Source organism: Oncorhynchus kisutch, linkage group LG30 (genome assembly GCF_002021735.2).
Source record: "Oncorhynchus kisutch isolate 150728-3 linkage group LG30, Okis_V2, whole genome shotgun sequence".
NCBI classification, from domain to species: Eukaryota; Metazoa; Chordata; class Actinopteri; order Salmoniformes; family Salmonidae; genus Oncorhynchus; species Oncorhynchus kisutch.
The window spans coordinates 10,033,452-10,053,732 of NC_034203.2; the positions used below are offsets into that span (position 1 = coordinate 10,033,452).

Genomic DNA, 20,281 nt, shown 5'->3' on the forward strand with positions numbered 1-20,281 from the left:
CACAGAACACCATACAGCTAGACAGTATATGGCAAGTGGTACCGGAGCGCCAAGTCTAGGTCCAAGAGCCTTCTTAACCGCTTCTACCCCCAAGAGATAAGACTCCTGAACATCTAATCAAATGGCTACCCAGACTATTTGCATTGCCCCCCCCCCCCCCCCCCCACACACACCTTTTTTACACTGCTGCTACTCTCTGTTATTATCTATGCATAGTCACTTTAATAACTCTACCTACATGTACATATTACCTCAATTACCTTGACTAACCGTTGCCCCCGCACATTGACTCTGTACCGGTACCCCCTGTATATGGCCTCGCTATTGTTATTTTACTGCTGCTCTTTAATGATTTGTTACTTTTATTTCTTATTCTTATATTTATTTGTAAGTTTATTATATATATATTTTAACTGCATTGTTGGTTTGGGCTTGTAAGTAAGCATTTCACTGTAAGGTCTACACCTGCTGTATTTGGCGCATGTGACAAATACAATTTGATTTGATTTACATGTTCTTATCATTGCAGACTGCTGAGGCCAGGATGACTCATGATAATGTCTGGAATGGAGTAAATGGAATGGTATCAAAGACAATGTGTTTTGAAACTATTCCATTCACTCCATTCCAGCCATTATATTGCATTCCAGCCATTATTATGTGCCGTCCTCCCCTCAGCAGCCTCCATTGTTTCTTACATCAGCCTACATCAACTGACTGTTCCCCACCTGAGCCACCCCAGGCTGTTGACATTCTTTATCAGCCATGATTACTGATTCAGACTGTCTCAGGCACTGTCTCAGGCAGCCTCATTCGAAGAATATCAGTAACCCGTAAATATAAGGCTGTAGCTGTAGTCACTTGGAATTATTACTTATAATATTACAATCTGGTATACTGGGATTGGGGACATGTCGTGCTTACTAGTCATCAATTGTCATGGAAAGAGGTGTGTCTGAGATAATGTTTTCATCTGGGAAGTTCATGCAAATTCAGGAGGGACTAGGCTACTAATTAGATAGTTATAATGTATGCACTTTCCAGACAGCACATAAAATCATTAACTGTTATGATTGCCTCAGGTGTTCCTCAAGGGCTGATGGGTGAAGGGTGTTGTAATATGAGATTTTCTTTGGTAAGGGAAGGAGAGATCTCAAGCTTTTGAGTAATTTACTATGTGTTCAGCTCTTTGTCAACACATGACCTGGTTGCTAAGAACATGTGGTGGGTACGTCCGTACGTCTGCTGCTGTCCCTGGGGGCCGGTCCTCATTACACAACGGCTCCACCGATTCTCCATTGCTGTGACCACGACCACAACCCTGTATGCAAAATTTCCTTTTGTAAGAAAGCCAGAGGCAAAGTCATTATTATTCATGAGTTGCATTGGGTGATTGGTTGAGCCTTTTTGGGTGAATGAGGTCACACAGATGCGCTGCCGAGCCATCTGATTGGGCGCATTTCTTTGCCCAACCACATCATATGTTATAGCAATCTGTCAGTTAATGACAGACGATGACGTGGCACGCAACCATTGGTTAATGCATGCAACGTCTGAGCAGGGGAATGCAACCTTTAGCTTGCTTGCTGGCATGAGCAGTGAACACTCTCCATGTACTTTTAAGGGCCAGCCGTGCTGCCCTGTTCTGAGCCAACTGCAATTTTCCCAAGTCCCTCTTTGTGGCACTGACCACAATATCGAACAGTAGTCTAGGTGCAACAAAACTAGGGCCTGTAGGACCTGCCTTGTTGACAGTGATGTTAAGAAGGCAAAGCAGCACTTTATTATGGACAGACTTCTCCCCATCTTAGCTACTGTTGTATCAATATGTTTTGACCATGACACCTCAACTTGCACAATTTCCACATTATTCATTACGAGATGTAGTTGATGTTTAGGGTTTAGTGAATTATTTGTCCCAAGTACAATGCTTTTAGTTTTGGAAATATTTTATTCCTTTATTCCTTCTTATTCCTTACTACCCATTCTGAAACTAACTTACAGCTCTTTGTTAAGTGTTGCAGTCATTTCAGTCACTGTAGTAGCTAACGTGTATAGTGTTGAGTCATCCATATACATAGACACAATGGCTTTACTCAAAGACAGTGGTATGTCGTTAGTGAAGATTGAAAAAAGCAAGGGGCATAAACAGCTACCCTGGGGAATTCCTGATTCTACATGGTTTATGTTTGAGAGGCTTCCATTAAAGGACACCCTCTAGGTTTCTGTTAGACAAGTAACTTTTTATCCACATTATAGCAGGGGGTGTAAATCCATTACACATAAGTTTTTCCAGCAGCAGACTATGATCGATAATGTCGAAAGTTGCACTGAAGTCTAGCAAGACAGTCCCCCACATTCATTTGATCATTTTCTCTCAGCCAATCGTCAGCCATTTGTGTAAGTGCTGTGCTTGTTGAGTGTCCTTCCCTATAAGCATGCTGAAAGTCTGTTGTCAATTTGTCCACTGTAAAATAGCATTGTATCTGGTCAAACACCATTTTTCCCAGAAGTTTACAAAGGGTTGGTAACAGGCTGATTGGTCGGCTATATGAGCCAGTAAAGGGGGCTTTACCATTTTTGGGTAGAGAAATGACTTTAACTTCCCTCCAAGAGCCGAGTTGGCTTTTTCCCAAAAATGTAATTTAAAGTAGTCCAAAGCTTTTTACTACCATTATTTATATAATTTATCTTTGATTCATAGTATAGTTTATTTTTATTTTGTTTAGTCACATGATTTCTTAATTTGCAGTACATTTGCCAATCAGTTGGGGTGCCAGACATATATGCCATACCTTTTTCCTCATCCCTCTCAACCATACAGTTTTTCAATCCAAGGGTCCAAGTTTCCGATTGGCTCATTCATGCCCCTCCTCTCCCCTATAACTATTCCCCAGGTCGTTGCTGTAAATGAGAACGTGTTCTCAGTCAACTTACCTGATAAAATAACGAATAAATAAAGATACATTGAAAAGGGGAATTTAACAGTTTTTACAGTCATTTTCTTAACGGGTACTTGCTTATTAATAACTGGAATAAGCCATTTCATAAATGTGTCAAGTGCAACGTCTGGTTGCTCCTCATTACAAGCTACAGCTCATGTAACCCAATATTGCATGCTCTGATATTGCAAAAAATGAAATACAAGTAGTCAGCTATTGGGTTCAAGTCCAGGCTCTGGCTGGGCCACTCAAGGCCATTCAGTGACTTGTCCCGAAGCCACTCCTGCGTTGTATTTGCTGTGTGCTTAGGGTCATTGTCCTGTTGGAAGGTGAACCTTCACCCCCGCTCTGGTTCTCCCATCTCCACAGAGAAACTTTAGAGCTCATCGGGTTCTTGGTCACCTCCCTGATCAAAACCTTTCTCCCCTGATTGCTCAGTTTGGCCGGGCGGCCAGCATCTTGACGGTTCCAAACTTCTTCCATTTAAGAATGATGGAGGCCACTGTGTTCTTGGGGACCTTCAATGATGCAGAAATGTTTTGGTACCCTTCCCCAGACCTGTGCCTCGATACAATCCTGTCTCAGGGGGCTCTACGGATTATTCCTTCAACCTCATGGCTTGGTTTTTGCACTGACATGCACTGTCAACTGTGGGACCTTATATAGACAGGTGTGTGCCTTTCCAAATCATGTCCAATCAATTGAAATTACCGCAGGTGGACTCCAATCAAGTTGTGGAAACGTCTCAAGAATGATCAATGGAAAAGGATGCACCTGAGTTCAATTTCAAGTCTCATAGCAATAGTTTTAAAAACCTGTTTTCGCTTTGTCATTATGGGGTATTGTGTGTAGATTGATGAGTATTTTATTTTATTTAATCCATTTTAGAATAAGGCTGTAACCTAACAAAATGTGGAAAAAGTCAAGGGGTCTGAATACTTTTCCAAAGGCACTGTACACACATACCGTAAGCAACCTTAGGATATCTTAATGCATCTTGGAAAATATAGACCTGTAAACACAGAGAGAGAGATACACTAGGCAGAATGATCAACTATGAATATTTATGATGACTGTAAGCTTAACTTTTTTGATAGACAGCCTTTCAAGTCAAAATGATCTCTCATTCAGTGCTGTACGGCTGTGCCTGACAAAAATACATACAGTTACACAAGTGGTCTGAGACAGTCAAAGGTTTCTCTGTGGATGTAATATGTTCAGCCTCTTGCAATTACATTAGCCCCCCACAGATTTGATTCCAAATCCATTATGGCATCCCAAATCCAATATGGTTTCCTGTATATTTAAATGAGAGACATCTTTTAGATGTGTGTACCGTACTTGTGTACTTCATACTATTTTTGTGTAATTCAACTATGTTAGGAATCCAATAGGCCTACCATAATTACACTCAAACACCATTGTCTAGATATACTGTAGAAAAGGCAGCAGATTGCTTGGCAACACCATGCATTCCAAGTCACGAGCCTTTGAGGATCAAGGAAAGAGAACTCTGGACACACTACCTAGCACTGCAACTTGCAGTACCACCAACTGTGGTATAACTTGTGCCTCCAGGATTGGGCTCTTAAGTAACCTCATTATTTAGAAGTAAGCTTTGATTCATTGCTAGTCTAGTACGGCTGCCTGAATTCAACATTACCTTCCTCTGGCTCACTGCATGTGTAATGCGCATTGCGATGTTCCGGTGCACTCTTACGCTGTTTGCGTTGAGTAGGCACATTTTTGTAAATGACAAAATAATAATTTCCACGATCCTGACTGTCTGTCCTGGAGTTGTTGACTTGGTGACCTGTTGGTATAGGTTGGACGCGACTACACATGATGACAAGCGCATAAGGCAGGTGTTCACTACAATAAACATACACAACCTGACAGTCATTGACGAGCAAAAGGCCCCTGAGGATGGTCAAACATAAACAAAGCTGCTGTATGTGATTGTGTATGGTGACTGGGGATTGACTGTGATGAGTGGTCTTTGTGCACCATGCTCGATCGGTTCCACCACCTCTGCAACCCCTTTACTTTCCATCGATGCCCAGGGATCATCTTCAAATGTATATGTGTGGAGCTGTGCTACGTCTCTCATAATCATGGTCTATGACCTACACTCTAAGTAACCTCTAGGTCACCCTTGCAGGTTCTGTCACTCTCCTTATCTCCTGCTGGGCCTGCCCCAGACAGTAATCACAGCCAGCTAGCTACCCACCGTAAATATCGCCCAAATAATCATCCTACCTGACTTAACAATTATTATACAGGAATATGTAGCATGTGAACACCACAACTTTTTACCACATTCAGCATTAAAAAAACACAGGTCCATTAGGTGTTGGAAAGATCCAAGGGCAGGTCTGTTTGTGACAGCCCTTTCACATTCTCTCCTTCACAACCAGACAGCCAACCATTCCACTACTGGTGTATCCCGTGCATAATTCAGGCTAAGATAACATTCCACTTAGTAAATGGGTCTCATTGGCATGCAAGCTGCACCTGCTGAGTGCCTGCACTCAACTGTTGTAGAAATGGAAACTGATCACCACACAGCCCTGAATACCCCGCCAGTCATACAGGAAGGATACTGCCCTTGTTCGCTGCAGCTTGCCCAGAATGACCAGTTAACTGTGCAACCTGGTAAGGCACCTGAACTACAACCACTACTGGCTACTGTGTCTCCTCGGACCTGTTAGGACACACTCATGTCTTGCTCACCTCAAAGACTTAGAATTCACCTGGCACACTTAGTTTCAGTGGGGAAAAGAGGGGAGATGTTAGAGCTGTACATACTGTATACGCTACTAGAGTGGCTGACTGCTGTATTACAGGTTTCTTTCCTGTAACTTGGTTACTCTGCTATTCGCTTGTGTCCTAAAGAAAAACATGAACACACATTGAACAACTAGTTGGCTTCAGCTATTCAAACACAACAGTGGCATGGCGGTACCACTCATAGTCCTAGTTAAACCAAGAGCCGTATGAAACATTTTGAAAGACAGAATAACACAATACTAAATTAACCGGGGCAATTTATATGCTGGCACGGGTGTTTGAGTGTAATTATGTTGGCCATAATGGATTCAGAATAAAAATGTATTTACACCAAAACAGTTTTTATGGGCATGAGTGTTTTACACCATTTAAAAAAAATGCTTCTCATCTACAAAAATTCATATTTACATGTGATTTGACCTCCATCAAATGGTAGTATGACAGCCATATTGGTCCATGCTAAAACAGGTTATATCCATGATGAGTCTATCTCTTTGACAACGTGCACAAAGTCGTCCACTTTATGTCAGTTAATTTGTAAACAACCTAACCATTACACAATTTCCATTCTCGCTCAAAAAAGCCTCAAGTTGAAAATGAGCAATTCATTGTTTTGTCGCCCAAATTCAACGCTCTCTTTCAACGCCCTCCACCCCGAGTAAAACCGAGAAAAACCTCTTGCCTCACCTCTTCCTCTCTGGCAAAGTCTAGGGTGGCCTCAAAGAAAATATCTGTCCTCCTGACTGAATCGCAAGAGTAGGGTGTAAAGATACAAAATCCTTCAAGGAACCTTGGACCCCCAAAAAAGGAAATTTCAATGTCTGAGCCTACTTGTTGTCCTTAGTGCCGATTACAATAGCCAAAACATCAAAAGATGTGTCACTGTATTTTTTTGTCAGGCAGGACCATACAACACTGAATAAGAGCACATTTGACTTGGAAAGCTATCAATAAATCAGCTACTAAAATGTTAAGCCTACACAATTATTAATAGTTGCTATGTCCACCTATTGAATCTCTGTGTTTACAGGTCTATATTTCCAAGAATCATTAAGGTATCCTAATGCTGTTTGTTTGTGTATGTGGGACAGACAACTGTCTATATCAGAGCTTGCAATATCGGGTTTCATGAGTTTCTGGCCCATCCCCCCCTTAAGCCGCAAATTATTCTGCACTTCTAGAGGTAAGGGGTGTATCACAATATCGATCAACTTAACCACTTTTGCAAATCCATTTTGTAAATGGGAGACATTAGAGATGTGAACAAATATGTTTGTTTTGTTCTACCTTGGGTAGGGGTATCTCAATGGGGCGGAGGTGAAACGCCCCTTCAGTAGGCGGAAGGCCTTGTCAGCTGCTGGACTCCACACCAACCTATGGGGACCACCCTTGAGGAGAGAGATGAGAGGAGAGGCGATGGAACTAAAGTTCCTGATGAAATGGTGGTAGAAGTTGGCAAACCACAAAAACCGCTGTAACCCCTTTATGGCGGTTGGGACAGGCCATGATCTGACAACATCTACCTTCTTAACGTCCATCATCACTCCTTGCAGGCTGATCTGGTAGCCTAGAAAGGAAACAGCTTCCTGATGAAATTAGCACCTCTGCCTTGACATATAGTTGGTTGGCCAGGAGGCATTCCAGAACTACTCGGACGTGAGCGATGTGATCCTCCAAGGTAGCAGAGTAGGCCAGGATGTTGTCGATATACACGACCACCTGGTGTCCGAGCATGTCCCGGAACACCTCGTTAACGAATGCCTGGAACACAGAGATCATTGGCTTAGCCAAAAGGCATCACCAAGTACTCATAGTGACCAGATATCTTGCTGAAAGCTGTCTTCCATTCATCCCCCTCCCGGAAGCGGATGAGATTCTATGCACTCCGCAGCTCTGTAATCAATAGATGGGCGTAATCCTCCATCCTTCTTTGACACGAAAAAGAAGCCTGCAGATACAGGAGAGGTGGACGTGCGGATGAATCCCTGTTGGAGCGCCTCATGGATGTACTCCTCCATGGCCTTGGTTTCAGCCACCGACAAAGGGTAGATGTGTCTGCGCGAGGGCGCAGAGCCTGCAAGCAGGTCGGTTGCATATTACCTCCCGCAGGTCCTGGTATACCTCCGGGATGTTGGGCTGAAGAGCAACCACAGGACTCTCAACCGACATAGAACCACCGGGGATGGGAAAGTAGGTCCTCCGGTATTCGGGTGGCCAGTCTGTGATTTTCATCCTCAACCATGAGATGGTAGGGTTATGGCATTGGAGCCATGGGAGGCCGAGGATGATCTTGTGAGCTGGTGCACTAAGGATGAAGAAGGGAATGTTCTCTTGATGGATGGACTCCACTGTGAGGTTGAGTGGTGTGGTGATGTGTCTGATGGTCCCGGAGCCTGGTGGCAGATATTTCAAGGAAACGGAGAGGTGATGTTATGAGAGGAGGCAGGAGGCAATAATTATCCATTTAACAGGGCATTTATAAATTGTGTGTTCACCAAGTCTTTTTGCAGTCCTTAATCTAAAGTAAGTGCTCTTTATAATGTAGAAATAGTTAATAAATGTCTGAGTGATCAGTAATAATTTCTCACAAAAAGATTGGCATGCCATTGGTAGACATTCCTGCAGTACCTGCAGTGGTGAACCGTCATTCAGGACAGGTGGGGCATTTTTGGGGGGTGGGGTTGCACATTATTTTGGCATTAATACGTGTCACATATCAGTTTGCAAACAATGTAGAAACAAATATTTGTTAATAAAGCTGCATGCAAACATGGTCTCTTTTTTGCTTTCTTGAGTAATGTAGCTCTAAAATGCAGGTGTTTCAGCCTAGCTAGTGCTTTCTGTGGTGTTGGTGGGGCAGCCAGCGGAAAATACGGAGCGTAGGGGTTGGTAATGTTCTCTAGATGCGCCATGATTGGCTCAGTATTCTGTCACTCATGGGGACACTACGTCACCTGCAAAACCGCAAAAAAATGTTGAGAGCTCGAAAATTCAAGCCCCTTGAGTGCTGCCATAGATTTAAAATTAGAAGTGCTCATTCAAGAAGGCTCAAGGTCACGGGCCACAGACAAAATGACGTCAAATCACATTATATCTACCGTAGCTTTGATTGGACTGATGATGTCAACATCATACTTTCAAAATCTTAGCTAGCAAGCTAGACAAGCAGTCATCATCATGAATCAAGTCGACAATCTACTGGCAAATCCTTTTCAAGCCTTGTCATATGAAGAGAAATTATAGCTAAAACATATCGGTGCTCATCGGCCATTGGACATAAACATTACACAACAAGTTGGAAATCGCAAATTCAACAACGATTGGTTGGTAGGAATCAGTGGCTAACTGCAAGCTTTGCAAAGCAATCATTAGCCTGCTATTCAGCGGAGAGGGTGTGTGGTTTAAGGTTCTCTTTTCCAAGCATAAAAGGATAAAAATGAACTCGCAACACACCATAGGCCAGAAAAGGTTGAATACATTGGCCATGCTGTCAATCCAGCATGACTTCTGCCGCGTTCTATACAACTGGGAACTCGGGGAAAAAACAAGCTCTGACTGGGAAAATAAGTTTTGAACTGACATTCAATTCGGAATTCCAAGTCGGGAACCCGGGCCTCTTTCTAGAGCTACGACCTCAAGATCACTGACATCATGATTCATCAAAGTGTTCTTGACAGCACCATAAATCCAGAGAATGCCAGACTTTGATGACAAAGTTTGATGACAAAATTTGCCCACAAGAAGGACCACTTTCCTGCACCACTTTCCTGTTCAAGTGAGCACAGCACCACAAGGTGAGTCCAAAAATGTATTTTATGCTGCTGCATAAATTATGTTATGCCAGGGAGATATGTACACTGTAGCTAAGAAAGTAATACTAAATGTATGTTGTGTAGTAAGCTGTTCGTAGCCCATGTGCCTCACCCTAATAATTTGGTCATAATTTGGTCTCATAATTTAGCCTACTGTTCTGACTTGGTGGTGCACATATAACCTATAGCCTGTTTTAGAGAAATGCAATCATTCTGTTGCATTACATTTCAAGAGTTCTGATTGAATCCCCGAACTGACAAGGTAAAAATCTGTCGTTCTGGCCCTGAACAAGGCAGTTAACACACTGTTCCCTGGTAGGCCATAATTGTAAATAAGAATTTGTTCTTAACTGACTTGACTAGTTAAATAAAGGTTGAAAAAATATATATATATCCTAAGGGTTAATTACTATTGAATATATAATATAGAGCCAAAATATTACAACTGGAAGTATATCTGTGCGCTGCCTCTGTTTTTTTCCTACATGACCTGAGCTGCTTACTATTTTTAACAGGTACTCAGTGGCGATTTTAGTAAATCCTGGTGGGGCAAACTCAAAAAACTGTTTTTAGATGCATGCCAGCAAAGCCACTACACAGAAAAACAGTTAACAATACATAAATTGCATTATAATGGTGACAAACGGTGCCCACAAACTGTTATGACCTACATAAAGCTGCCCCAAAAGCAGAGCTTTCTTTTCAGCACCATGGAGTGAATCCTTACCACTGCTACACCTGGCTATCAGCAGAGCCTTGTCTGGCAGTGAAACAGTTCATTCAGCCTTAAAAAACATAGCTGATATGGCTGACTTGCTTAAACAAATGTGGTTTCTACTGTCAATTGAGATATACAAACTATGGAAACGACGAGCAGATAAGAGGCAATCCGTAATTTCGATTAAGACATTAATGAGTGAGCTAGGACAATATTTAAAATGTCAATTTAACCTTTATTTAACTAGGCAGGTCAGTTAAGAACAAAATCTCATTCACAATGATTGCCTACCCTGGTGATGCTGGGCCAATTGTGCACTGCCCTATGGGACTCCCAATCACAGCTGGATGTGAACCAGGCACTGCCTCTTGCACTGAGAGGAAGTGCCTTACACCACCGCGCCACTTGGGAGCCCCATAAGGATAGGGGGGACATGTATGAAATCCAGGAATGTATCTTTTCAATATAAGTAGTTAGGCTTTTATGAGGTATTATGAGCCAATTGTAATCTATTAGGCATTTATTCAGTAAACAGAGAGATACAGTTCCTTAATATGTTGGCTCTATATGTAATAGCAAATAACACTTTGGAGTTGTATCTCCAGTGATGTTTTTACATGTTGTATTTGTCTTTTAAACAAGAGCTGGTCAAAAAAGGAGTAGGACTATGTTTCACCGGTGACTGGTAAAGTAAAAGTTGCACGGTGATGTGGGCTGGTGTGGCTAAAATGCCAGGGTTTAATTTTTGTCCCAGTCCGCCCCTGCCTGGCACTCCATGGACTTGTTTTTATTCACTTCCTCTGAGAGTACAAGGGTTGAGAGGAGGGTAGCCCACTCTTTTTACACGATCTAGCCTGGACCGGTTGGAACCTGTACCATACTCAAGAGACACTTCCTCAACAGTGTGCAGTGCACTGGTGCAGCAAGCAATCAAATCCAGACATAGCTGGAAATCCAGCATGACTTCAGTCGATAGCGAGTTACACCAAAAGGGTTCTAGATTCCTAACGTCTTCATATTTCACAATTAGGCTGGCTATCTAGCCTAACTACAGACAGACAGGAAGAGAGCTCGTAAGGATTGTTACATTGTGTAGTTTACTGGGGCAGCAGATATAATGTGCCGGATACAATGTATTCATTTACAGACTGAAAAGTAGTAATTGCTAAATAGTTACTGAACAGATGGTTACAGTTCAAAGTTTCCGAATGAGTTATATTGTAACAGAATGTTCACGCGGGAGAAACATTCGATCAAGTCGTAGTAGAGTAGGTGGTGCCCTAGTTTTCATTATTAGGCCTATCTCGAATTTGGTGACATCTGAGAGAAGCACGTTGTGTCTTTAGGACGTTGATCTGTGGCATCCACCATCTCATAAACACCGTGTAATAGCGCTTTAATGTTAAAGTTGGACTATCCTTTACTTTGAATTACATGCGTACGGAGGCAGACGTTCGGCGCATATTATTCACGTAGCTAGTGTTTATCAGGCAGCCAATGCAGAACCGCGGGTATTGAGAATGGTGCTGACATTCGCACCGTCACGAACATAATATTCTTGGTCACAAGCGTTATTCCATAGATGATGGTTTAATTATTTGATCTGAACCGTCGGAAGGAACTGTCTTAACCGTAAAAGTGGAATGGAGTGCCGGAAATCAAATTGATAAGAGATAACGTCAAACAAGATAGTAAGTATGATATTTCTTTCTCGCATTTACCACGCTGTAAAAACGGTAAAATCCTAATTTATATTTGTTTGATGTTGATTGTCATACTGTGCGGATATCCCAGGGTAGTTTATTTAGGCGATCGCAAGTGGCAAGATCATATAAATTGTTAAGGAACGCACTGTAAATGTTTAACTCTGGGCACATGTTACAGTTGAAGTTTACCCCACGTTACAGCAAGTCACCTGACCTCGGAGTCAGACAGCAACAGGAAAATGAATGCGCAAGATCTCTAGAAGAATCTCAAGAGTTGAACATGTGTCTAATGGTTTATATTTCCCAAATGAAATTATATGTTCGATCAGTAGCCTAGGTGTATTCCACAACTGGTCTCTCTGCTCTTCTCTTTTTTAGACCAGGGCTGTCTCTACGGTCAACCACACGCTCTCACCTACAGATATTCTGCTTTTATGATATGCAAAACGTCTTTAATGATGGCTTCCTCTTACTGGGATGTCACCTTAAAGTATTTTTGATTCATATTATACTATAGTTATAAATATAGCCTATAGGCTACTAGCCTGTAATATCAAAATATGTATTGATATTACTGTCATTCTTTAGTTCAACTATGAAAGGAAATTATGAATGAAACCAAATATCATCACGTTTAATTGGTTGGTAAAGCGTACCATATTTGTTTTAGAATACTGGTAAGGAAAAGTGTATGCCATAAAATAACTCTTAATAGTGTTGTAACAGTTATAAATATTAAGAGTATTAAGAGTAGGCTACCTACTTTGGGCAATGTATATTCACTGTCATAAAACAATTTTAAACATTTTTTATTTTTTTTTACGGTGGGGGAAAAGGCTCAGAGAAGGAAGTGCTCCCACATGTTGAATCTGGGCACAATTACCATTGCTTCTTAAAAGGGCACACCAGTATTATAATCTTCTCGATGACTTGCAATAGTCTGTAGACTAACATTAGAGGAACCTTTGCCATTCCAGTTTCCACATGTCATAACTAGTCTGGCCCAGATGTAGACTCTAAGCTTTGTCATCAGATGTTTTCAAATTCTCTATAGAGATGCATGAGAGAGAGTAATATGCCAATGTCATTACTCATGCCGTTTCATCTTTTATATGCCTCTTTGTCATGGAGAGCCATTCAATTTAGTTCTAAAAATAATGCTGTCAACCTTTATTACCTTTTTAACCTTTATAACTATACCAAGTACAAACATTTACCAACAAAAATCGATTTGATTCCAAACAGAAACACACATTTGAAGTGCTTGTTTTATTTATTTCTAATTAGATTGGTTGAGAAAGAAGTGCTTTCCATACTAGCTAAATGCCCGGTCTTCTTCCATTGCAGGAATGTTTACCATCACTGAGTTAGCATCGCTGAATGACACCCAGCCGACCTACCGCATCCTAAAACCATGGTGGGACGTCTTCATGGACTACCTGGGGGTGGTCATGCTCATGTTGTCCATCTTCGCCATGACGATGCAGATCACAAAGGACCAGGTGGCGTGCCTTCCCTGCCTGGAAGAAGTGGAGGAGGCGGCGGCAGGGCCAAACTCTTGCACTACCCAATGTCAGCAAGAAACCACCTCATCAGCAGTTAGTACGACGACAGTGCTTGCTACACCAATGCCCACTAAAGATCTACCAGACAGTGCAGTACACGAGATCCACAACACCCAGCCCATCGTTGTGAAGCGAGAGAGCAAAATGCAGCAACCTGAGCCCACAGGGATCCGAACCAACTTAGATTATCAGCAGTACATCTTTGTCAACCAAATGTGTTACCATGTTGCCTTGCCCTGGTACTCAAAGTACTTCCCGTACCTCACCCTCATCCACACCCTTGTGCTTATGGTCAGTAGTAACTTCTGGTTCAAATACCCCAAGACAAGCTCAAAGATTGAACACTTTGTGTCCATTCTCGGACGGTGCTTTGAGTCTCCATGGACTACAAAGGCTTTGTCCGAGACAGCCTGTGAGGATTCTGAGGAGAACAAGCAGAGACTGACTGGCACCACTTCAGCACCGAGAGAGTTATCACAGGAAAATAAAGACGAAAATGCTGCCAACACATCTACTCCTATGCTTGGGAATACAGGAGTCAAGTTCTCAGCAGATACGCCTGTTGCTGAGGCACCAAGTATGACTATCCTGGACAAGAAGGATGGAGAGCAGGCCAAGGCTCTTTTTGAGAAGGTGAGAAAATTCCGTGCCCATGTGGAGGACAGCGATTTCATCTACAAGCTCTACGTAGCTCAGACCGTGGTCAAAACGGTCAAGTTCATTTTGATTCTGTCATATACGTCAACCTTTATGGCTGCCATCGACTTTCGCCACAAATGTGAGCCCGATATCAAACACTTAACCGGGTATAAGCAGTTCTTTTGTACCCACAACATGGCGTTCATGCTGAGAAAGCTCCTCCTTAGCTACATGGCCCTCATATTGATCTATGGGATGGTCTGCTTGTATTCCCTCCACTGGCTTTTCAGGCGCCCCCTTAAAGAGTACTCATTTGAGAAAGTCAGAGAGGAGAGTAGCTTCAGTGACATTCCTGACGTGAAGAACGATTTTGCGTTCCTCCTACACATGGTCGATCAGTACGACCAGCTGTATTCCAAACGGTTTGGTGTCTTCCTCTCAGAGGTCAGCGAGAACAAGCTGAGGGAGATCAGTCTGAACCACGAGTGGACATTTGAGAAGCTCAGACAGCTTGTGACCCGAAATGCCCAAGACCAGCAGGAGCTCCACCTCTTCATGCTCTCTGGTCTCCCCAATGCAGTGTTTGATCTCACCGACCTGGAAATTCTTAAACTAGAACTAATTCCCGAGGTCAGGTTTTCGGCAAAGATTTCCCAAATGACCAGTATGCATGAGCTGCACCTCTGCCACTGCCCTGCCAAAGTTGAGCAGACAGCCTTTGTCTTTCTCCGTGACCACCTCCGCTGCCTTCATGTCAAGTTCACAGATGTCGCTGAGATCCCCACATGGGTTTATTTGTTGAGAAGTTTGAGGGAGCTTAACTTGGTAGGGAATTTAAGCTCAGAACACAACAAAATGATAGGACTAGAGTCCATGCGAGATTTAAAACATCTCAAGACATTGTATCTGAAGAGCAACCTCACCAAGATGCCTTCAAGTCTAACTGAGCTGTCCCCACACCTGATCAAACTGGTGGTGCACAATGATGGTACTAAACTACTGGTACTGAACAGCCTCAAGAAGATGACTAACCTTGCCGATCTGGAGTTGCACAACTGTGAGCTGGAGAGGATCCCCCATGCTATTTTCAGCTTAACCAACCTTCAAGAGCTGGATCTCAAATCCAACAACATTCGCACCATTGAGGAGATCATCAGCTTTCAGCACCTCAAGAGGTTGACCTGCCTCAAACTGTGGCACAACAAAATCATCACCATTCCTGCCTCCATAGGCCAAGTCAAGTGTTTGGAGTCACTTCACCTTTCGCACAACAAACTGGAGATGCTCCCGCCGGCTCTGTTCCATCTCCCCAAACTGAGGTACCTGGACGTCAGTCAGAACTCCATCACAGTGATCCCGCCGGACGTGGGTCTCCTGCAGAACCTCCAGCACTTCGCCATTAATGCAAACAAGGTGGAGGTGCTGCCCAAGCAGCTGTTCAGGTGCACCAAGCTGAAGGTCCTATGTCTGAGCAACAATGGCCTCACCACCCTGCCTGAGACAGTGGGTCAGTTGGTGCAGCTCGCTCAGCTGGAGCTGAGGGGAAACAGTCTGGACCGCCTTCCCTCGCTACTGGGGAACTGTCGCCTTCTACGTAAAAACTGCCTCATTGTCGAGGACCACCTTTTTGACACTTTACCCATAGAAGTAAAGGAGAGCATCAGTCGGGAGACCAATGTGTCCTTTGCGAGTGGTTTATAGCTTATAATCTCTGATATTTTAAACCCTTACAGTACAGTGACTAACTGAAATGTATATTATAACTCACTGAAGCAATACGCCATGAAATTAAGATATTGTTCACCAGGAAGTAGCAGTTTTTGAACTTTTGGGCAAAAACCTGGCACAATGGTCTTCAAGCCAAATATTTCATAAAAGGCATCTGGGCAGAAGTGAATTCATCCATAACATGAATATGATTTGATGTATTTCTTAAAGGACCCTGTTTTCACGAATTTGATTATATAACTTCAAGCCCATTGAAAAGATATGGGGACATGACCCGGAAGTAACGCGGAAGTGGTGGTTACTTTCACAGGGTATTGAACCACGTTTTATTGATTATACATTTCACAATATGGCTTGTTACTTGACCCTTTTAACTGAATAAAGTGAGAGAGAATGCAGACTGCAGAGCACTATAATCACGTAATGACGTTGTGCATTTATCGTTTCAAAGTAGTATTTTTGTTCAAATATTTAAGAATGTTCCGGTTTTTAAAAACGCTTTCAGTTGCTTCCTAGGGTATTATCGCATAATATTGATAACGGGAATTGAATTTCTGACTTATTAATATATATTGTATTAGCTACTCAGGTATAATGTTAACCATGGGCAATAGCTTTTCAACCTTAACTGCTGCTATTTCTCAGTGAGGGCTTTAATAAGAAAGGCCCAAACAGCATGTTTGCCTAAACATTCACTGTCATTATTCACATCACCATTCAATGAGAGAACAAATGCTCTACTTTCAATGGTAATTCACTTTTGTTTAAATAACGTTTCATTAATTTGCTTCGATGACATCATGCAGCCGAGACATTGGTCTGTCAGCGGAGTGACAGTTGTCGTGTGTTGATAAGAGAAGGGGGGGGATCCTCAGTCTACTGGGAACTGTTTAGAACTGCACAGTCTTGCCTATGTGATCATACTAAGTTCACCGGGGGAATAAAAGATACAGTCAGAACTTTTACCCCCTCTTGGGGATTACGCTTGAAATTGGGAGTACTTTGCATAAACAATATTTGCTTTTCTCATAGATTGTTGAATGTTTTCTATGGATTACACTCGCCTATCACAGAACATACTAAACCTAATTATTATTATTTTTTAAAGATGTGTGATTGAAAAGGGATGAGGTTTGACTAAAGGGAGAGAACAATGGGACAAAGATTGTTATTTCTTTTTGTCTATGTATTTCTGTACTGTACATGAACTGTTCACATTTGCTACCATACCAAATTACTGATCATACGCTCAAAGTCCGTTAATTTATGGCACAATAAAACTAGATTTTAGATCAACTTTTCCAGTTCTTGTCACTCACTGTTTCAACGCATTTCTCAATGGTAATTGGACATTATTTATGGCACCCAGGTCTCACAGCCCACCAACACAACCAACTTGAGAAGAGCCAACGATGTGCAACCTGGCCTTGCAGTCCCTGGAGTCCTTTGCACAGAAGCTTGCAAAATCCCAGGATGACAACAAATGTCTGCCTCAGATGAGAGGCCATGTCAGTGGCAGATCTACCCGATTCATCTCGGACTGACAGATTCTACAACAGCCCTATGCCTTACTTTGTGAGACTGCTTAATGCTGCTTTACTGTGATATTGTACACCACTTCTAATATGGTGGTGTACAATATCACAGTAAAGCAGCATTAAGCAGTCTCACAAAGTAAGGCATAGGGCTGTTGTAGAATCTGTTGTCAGAGTTACAGGCAATAACTTCCAGATTGTATTTCAAAAGATGCTTTTTAAATTCAAATTTCCCTATTGTTTTGGCATGACATCATCCTTAAAGATGTTGTGTACATTGTACCGTTGCTTGATCAAGGAAATTCAGTATATATATATACATAAATATATATATATATATACATATATTACATTAACTGAATTTCCTTGATCAAGCAACGGTACAATGTACACAACATCTTTAAGGATGATGTCATGCCAAAACAATAGGGAAATTTGAATTTAAAAAGCATCTTTTGAAATACAATCTGGAAGTTATTGCCTGTAACTCTGACAACAGGGCAGATGAGATCAATTCAGGCTTTGCTGAGAACACTATCTTGCCATTACTTTGGTAATTCAATATCATAGTCAAGTTGAGTTTTGTGTGTGACTTTCTTTATCTCCTTTCAAGGATGATGGCAAAAAACTCCAGCACTTTGTTGGACATTTGCTTGCTGCTGCACCCGGTTACACTTTATTGTAGCTAATAATGGCATTAAAAGCAAGCCACAGATATGCTGCTCCCATCCACCCATAGAGAATGATAGAGGCCTCTAGTGGCCATAAGGCCATTTTAACATGTACAGCACTATTGAGGGCTTCCACCATTTTAATGTAGTCAGCTGGGTGGGACTTCCAACTTCACTGGTTGATCCCTCCTGGTGACCCTGTTGGAGTCATGTCCAATTGGGTCATCGGGAGGGATCAGCCAATCGTGAAAAAGAAAATGGACTACTTTAAAATGGAGATTGCCTCAATTCACTTAATTCACACGACATGTCACTTCCGGCTGAATGAAAATGAGGACCAGGGTGCGAAACAGAGGCCGGAAACCTAGGCAACATAGTCAAAAGTCATACTGCTGTGTCCCTGGATGTAACTCCTACAAAAGGAGGAAGTCATGCAGAGAATTAACTTTTCACAGTTTCTCCAAAGACTGTGCAATCCGACGCCAATGAGTGGTGAAAATAAAGTGAGTAGTCAGGCCAAGTTAAGATTTTTGCTAGTTAGCTTAGCTAGTTAGCTAGCTATCTACTGGCCAGCCAGGCTAACAACACAGCCACCAGTTAGTTGAGAAATTCTAACATTAGTTAACTTAGTACCTATTTTTGCATCTCTAACCAATATAGCAAGTTCTAATGCTTGATAACTAAACTGGATCAATATTTCCCTACAGAGTTAATTGACAACAACCAAAGTGTGTTCAAAACACTGTTGTGGACTCCTTTTTAAAGACCATAAGTGGGAAACGGATGCTAAAGGTGCAGGTTGTGCCGACTGTGTTCACCTGGATGTCCACCCCAAAACCTGGCAGGAAGACCATCATCAGAAAAGCTGCAGGGTAGGCCTATCTAGCGTAGCTTACCCCCTAAACTAGCTAACTACTAGTTTATTAAACAACTTGTCAGGGAGAGTCAATAATCAACTGTAATGTATTTTTCTGTGTTACAGTGAGGCTGCGCGTCATGGAAAGGATGCACCTGCTGAGGAGCCAGATGAGCTAAGGTAGTTGTTTATTATTACATATGTGTCTTTTCTGTCATTTTCAATAGTTCATAGCAGGTACAGTATATGTAACCGAATCTTGTATCTACAGTGACTCTCTGGATCAGGACCCTCACGCTGAGAATATGGCTTGCCAAATCATGTTCAGGTATAGACTTAAGATCTGAACTTCAGTCACTTTAGTGTTTTTTGTGAGTTTACAATATTTGGTTTAGCCTCGGTCACTAGCTCCCATTTACAATCATTCACAATGAATGCATCCGTATCTGCCTGTCTGCTCTACATAAAGGCCATGCAAGTTAATTTTGAGTTGTTTTTCTGTAAGCCTTCTACCAACAGAAAAGGAACATGTATTAATTTGCATGGCCTGTGTTTGGAATAGAACCATGTGGAGTTGGCAGTATTCATTTTGAGAGCATGTGGTTGGGCTTTTAAAGTAGCTTGTAGAGGCACGCAACGAGAAATTGTGAAGCTTCGGGCAAACCATTTCCTCCTTCAATGCTTCCTGCGTGACAAGAAGAACAACATGTTTTACAACACTGGATTTAGGGACTACAGTACTCTAAAAAGTGTTTTTCTGACATTACAGCCAACAGCCGAGACCATGGTTAGATGTAGTCAGGTACAGTGCTTAAACAAAACAGATGAACACACACTTAGAGTTGGCTTTAAAGGAATGAGAAGCTTCTGTATTTTCCCCTGCCAGTGCTTTCACAGATGTTATAAATGGCACAGATATAAAAATGTGTTCTCTGTCTGTCTCTATGCTGATTAGACCTCTGGTCCACACTCCAGTCCTGTTGGTGGCGGTAATGCACTTTAAAGTTGGTTGCCAGCGGCCTTAAAAAATACACAGAAGAAAAATTATCTCTATTCTGCCACCTCCTTGCTCCTGCAGGGAGAAATTGAAAGTGGTGTTGTCTAATGTAGTTTATTTGTAGCACGAGGAAAGCTTGCTAGGCTTTTAGCCACCTGCAGCCACGTAAATGAGACAGTAATGGAATAGAAATATGAATATCCGTAATGCTTTGGACCGCGACTAGGATGTTGAAGGGACATTGGGCACATAATATGTTGTTAGCTAGTTAATCAAAAATTCTTAATAGCCATGTAGTTGATGATAAAGACGTCGATTGTTT

General features: G+C 42.2%; 1 protein-coding gene and 1 long non-coding RNA gene across 3 annotated transcripts; both read left to right on the plus strand.

Moving 5' to 3' along the window:
• Positions 1-9,481: 9,481 nt before the first annotated feature.
• LOC109874890 (volume-regulated anion channel subunit LRRC8D-like) lies at positions 9,482-17,196 on the plus strand. Of its 2 annotated transcripts, none has more exons than XM_031810483.1 (2): positions 9,482-9,526; positions 13,316-17,196. In XM_031810483.1, exon 2 carries the CDS (start codon positions 13,318-13,320, stop codon positions 15,871-15,873), a length of 2,556 nt encoding a protein of 851 aa, XP_031666343.1. In that variant the 5' UTR covers positions 9,482-9,526; positions 13,316-13,317; the 3' UTR covers positions 15,874-17,196. The 2 variants fall into 2 exon arrangements, with proteins under 2 accessions (XP_031666343.1, XP_020322532.1); XM_020466943.2 differs by lacking the exon at positions 9,482-9,526 and adding an exon at positions 11,119-11,953.
• Positions 17,197-18,331: 1,135 nt separating this feature from the next.
• LOC109874892 (uncharacterized) lies at positions 18,332-19,863 on the plus strand. The gene is made up of 3 exons (XR_004206391.1): positions 18,332-18,978; positions 19,089-19,142; positions 19,234-19,863. It is a non-coding gene; the product is annotated as an uncharacterized LOC109874892 (long non-coding RNA).
• The last annotated feature ends 418 nt before the right edge of the window (positions 19,864-20,281 follow it).

Bases quoted from the DNA above. Each gene is read 5' to 3' on its own strand.
- LOC109874890 (XM_031810483.1), top strand. From the start codon at position 13,318: ATGTTTACCATCACTGAGTTAGCATCGCTGAATGACACCCAGCCGACC.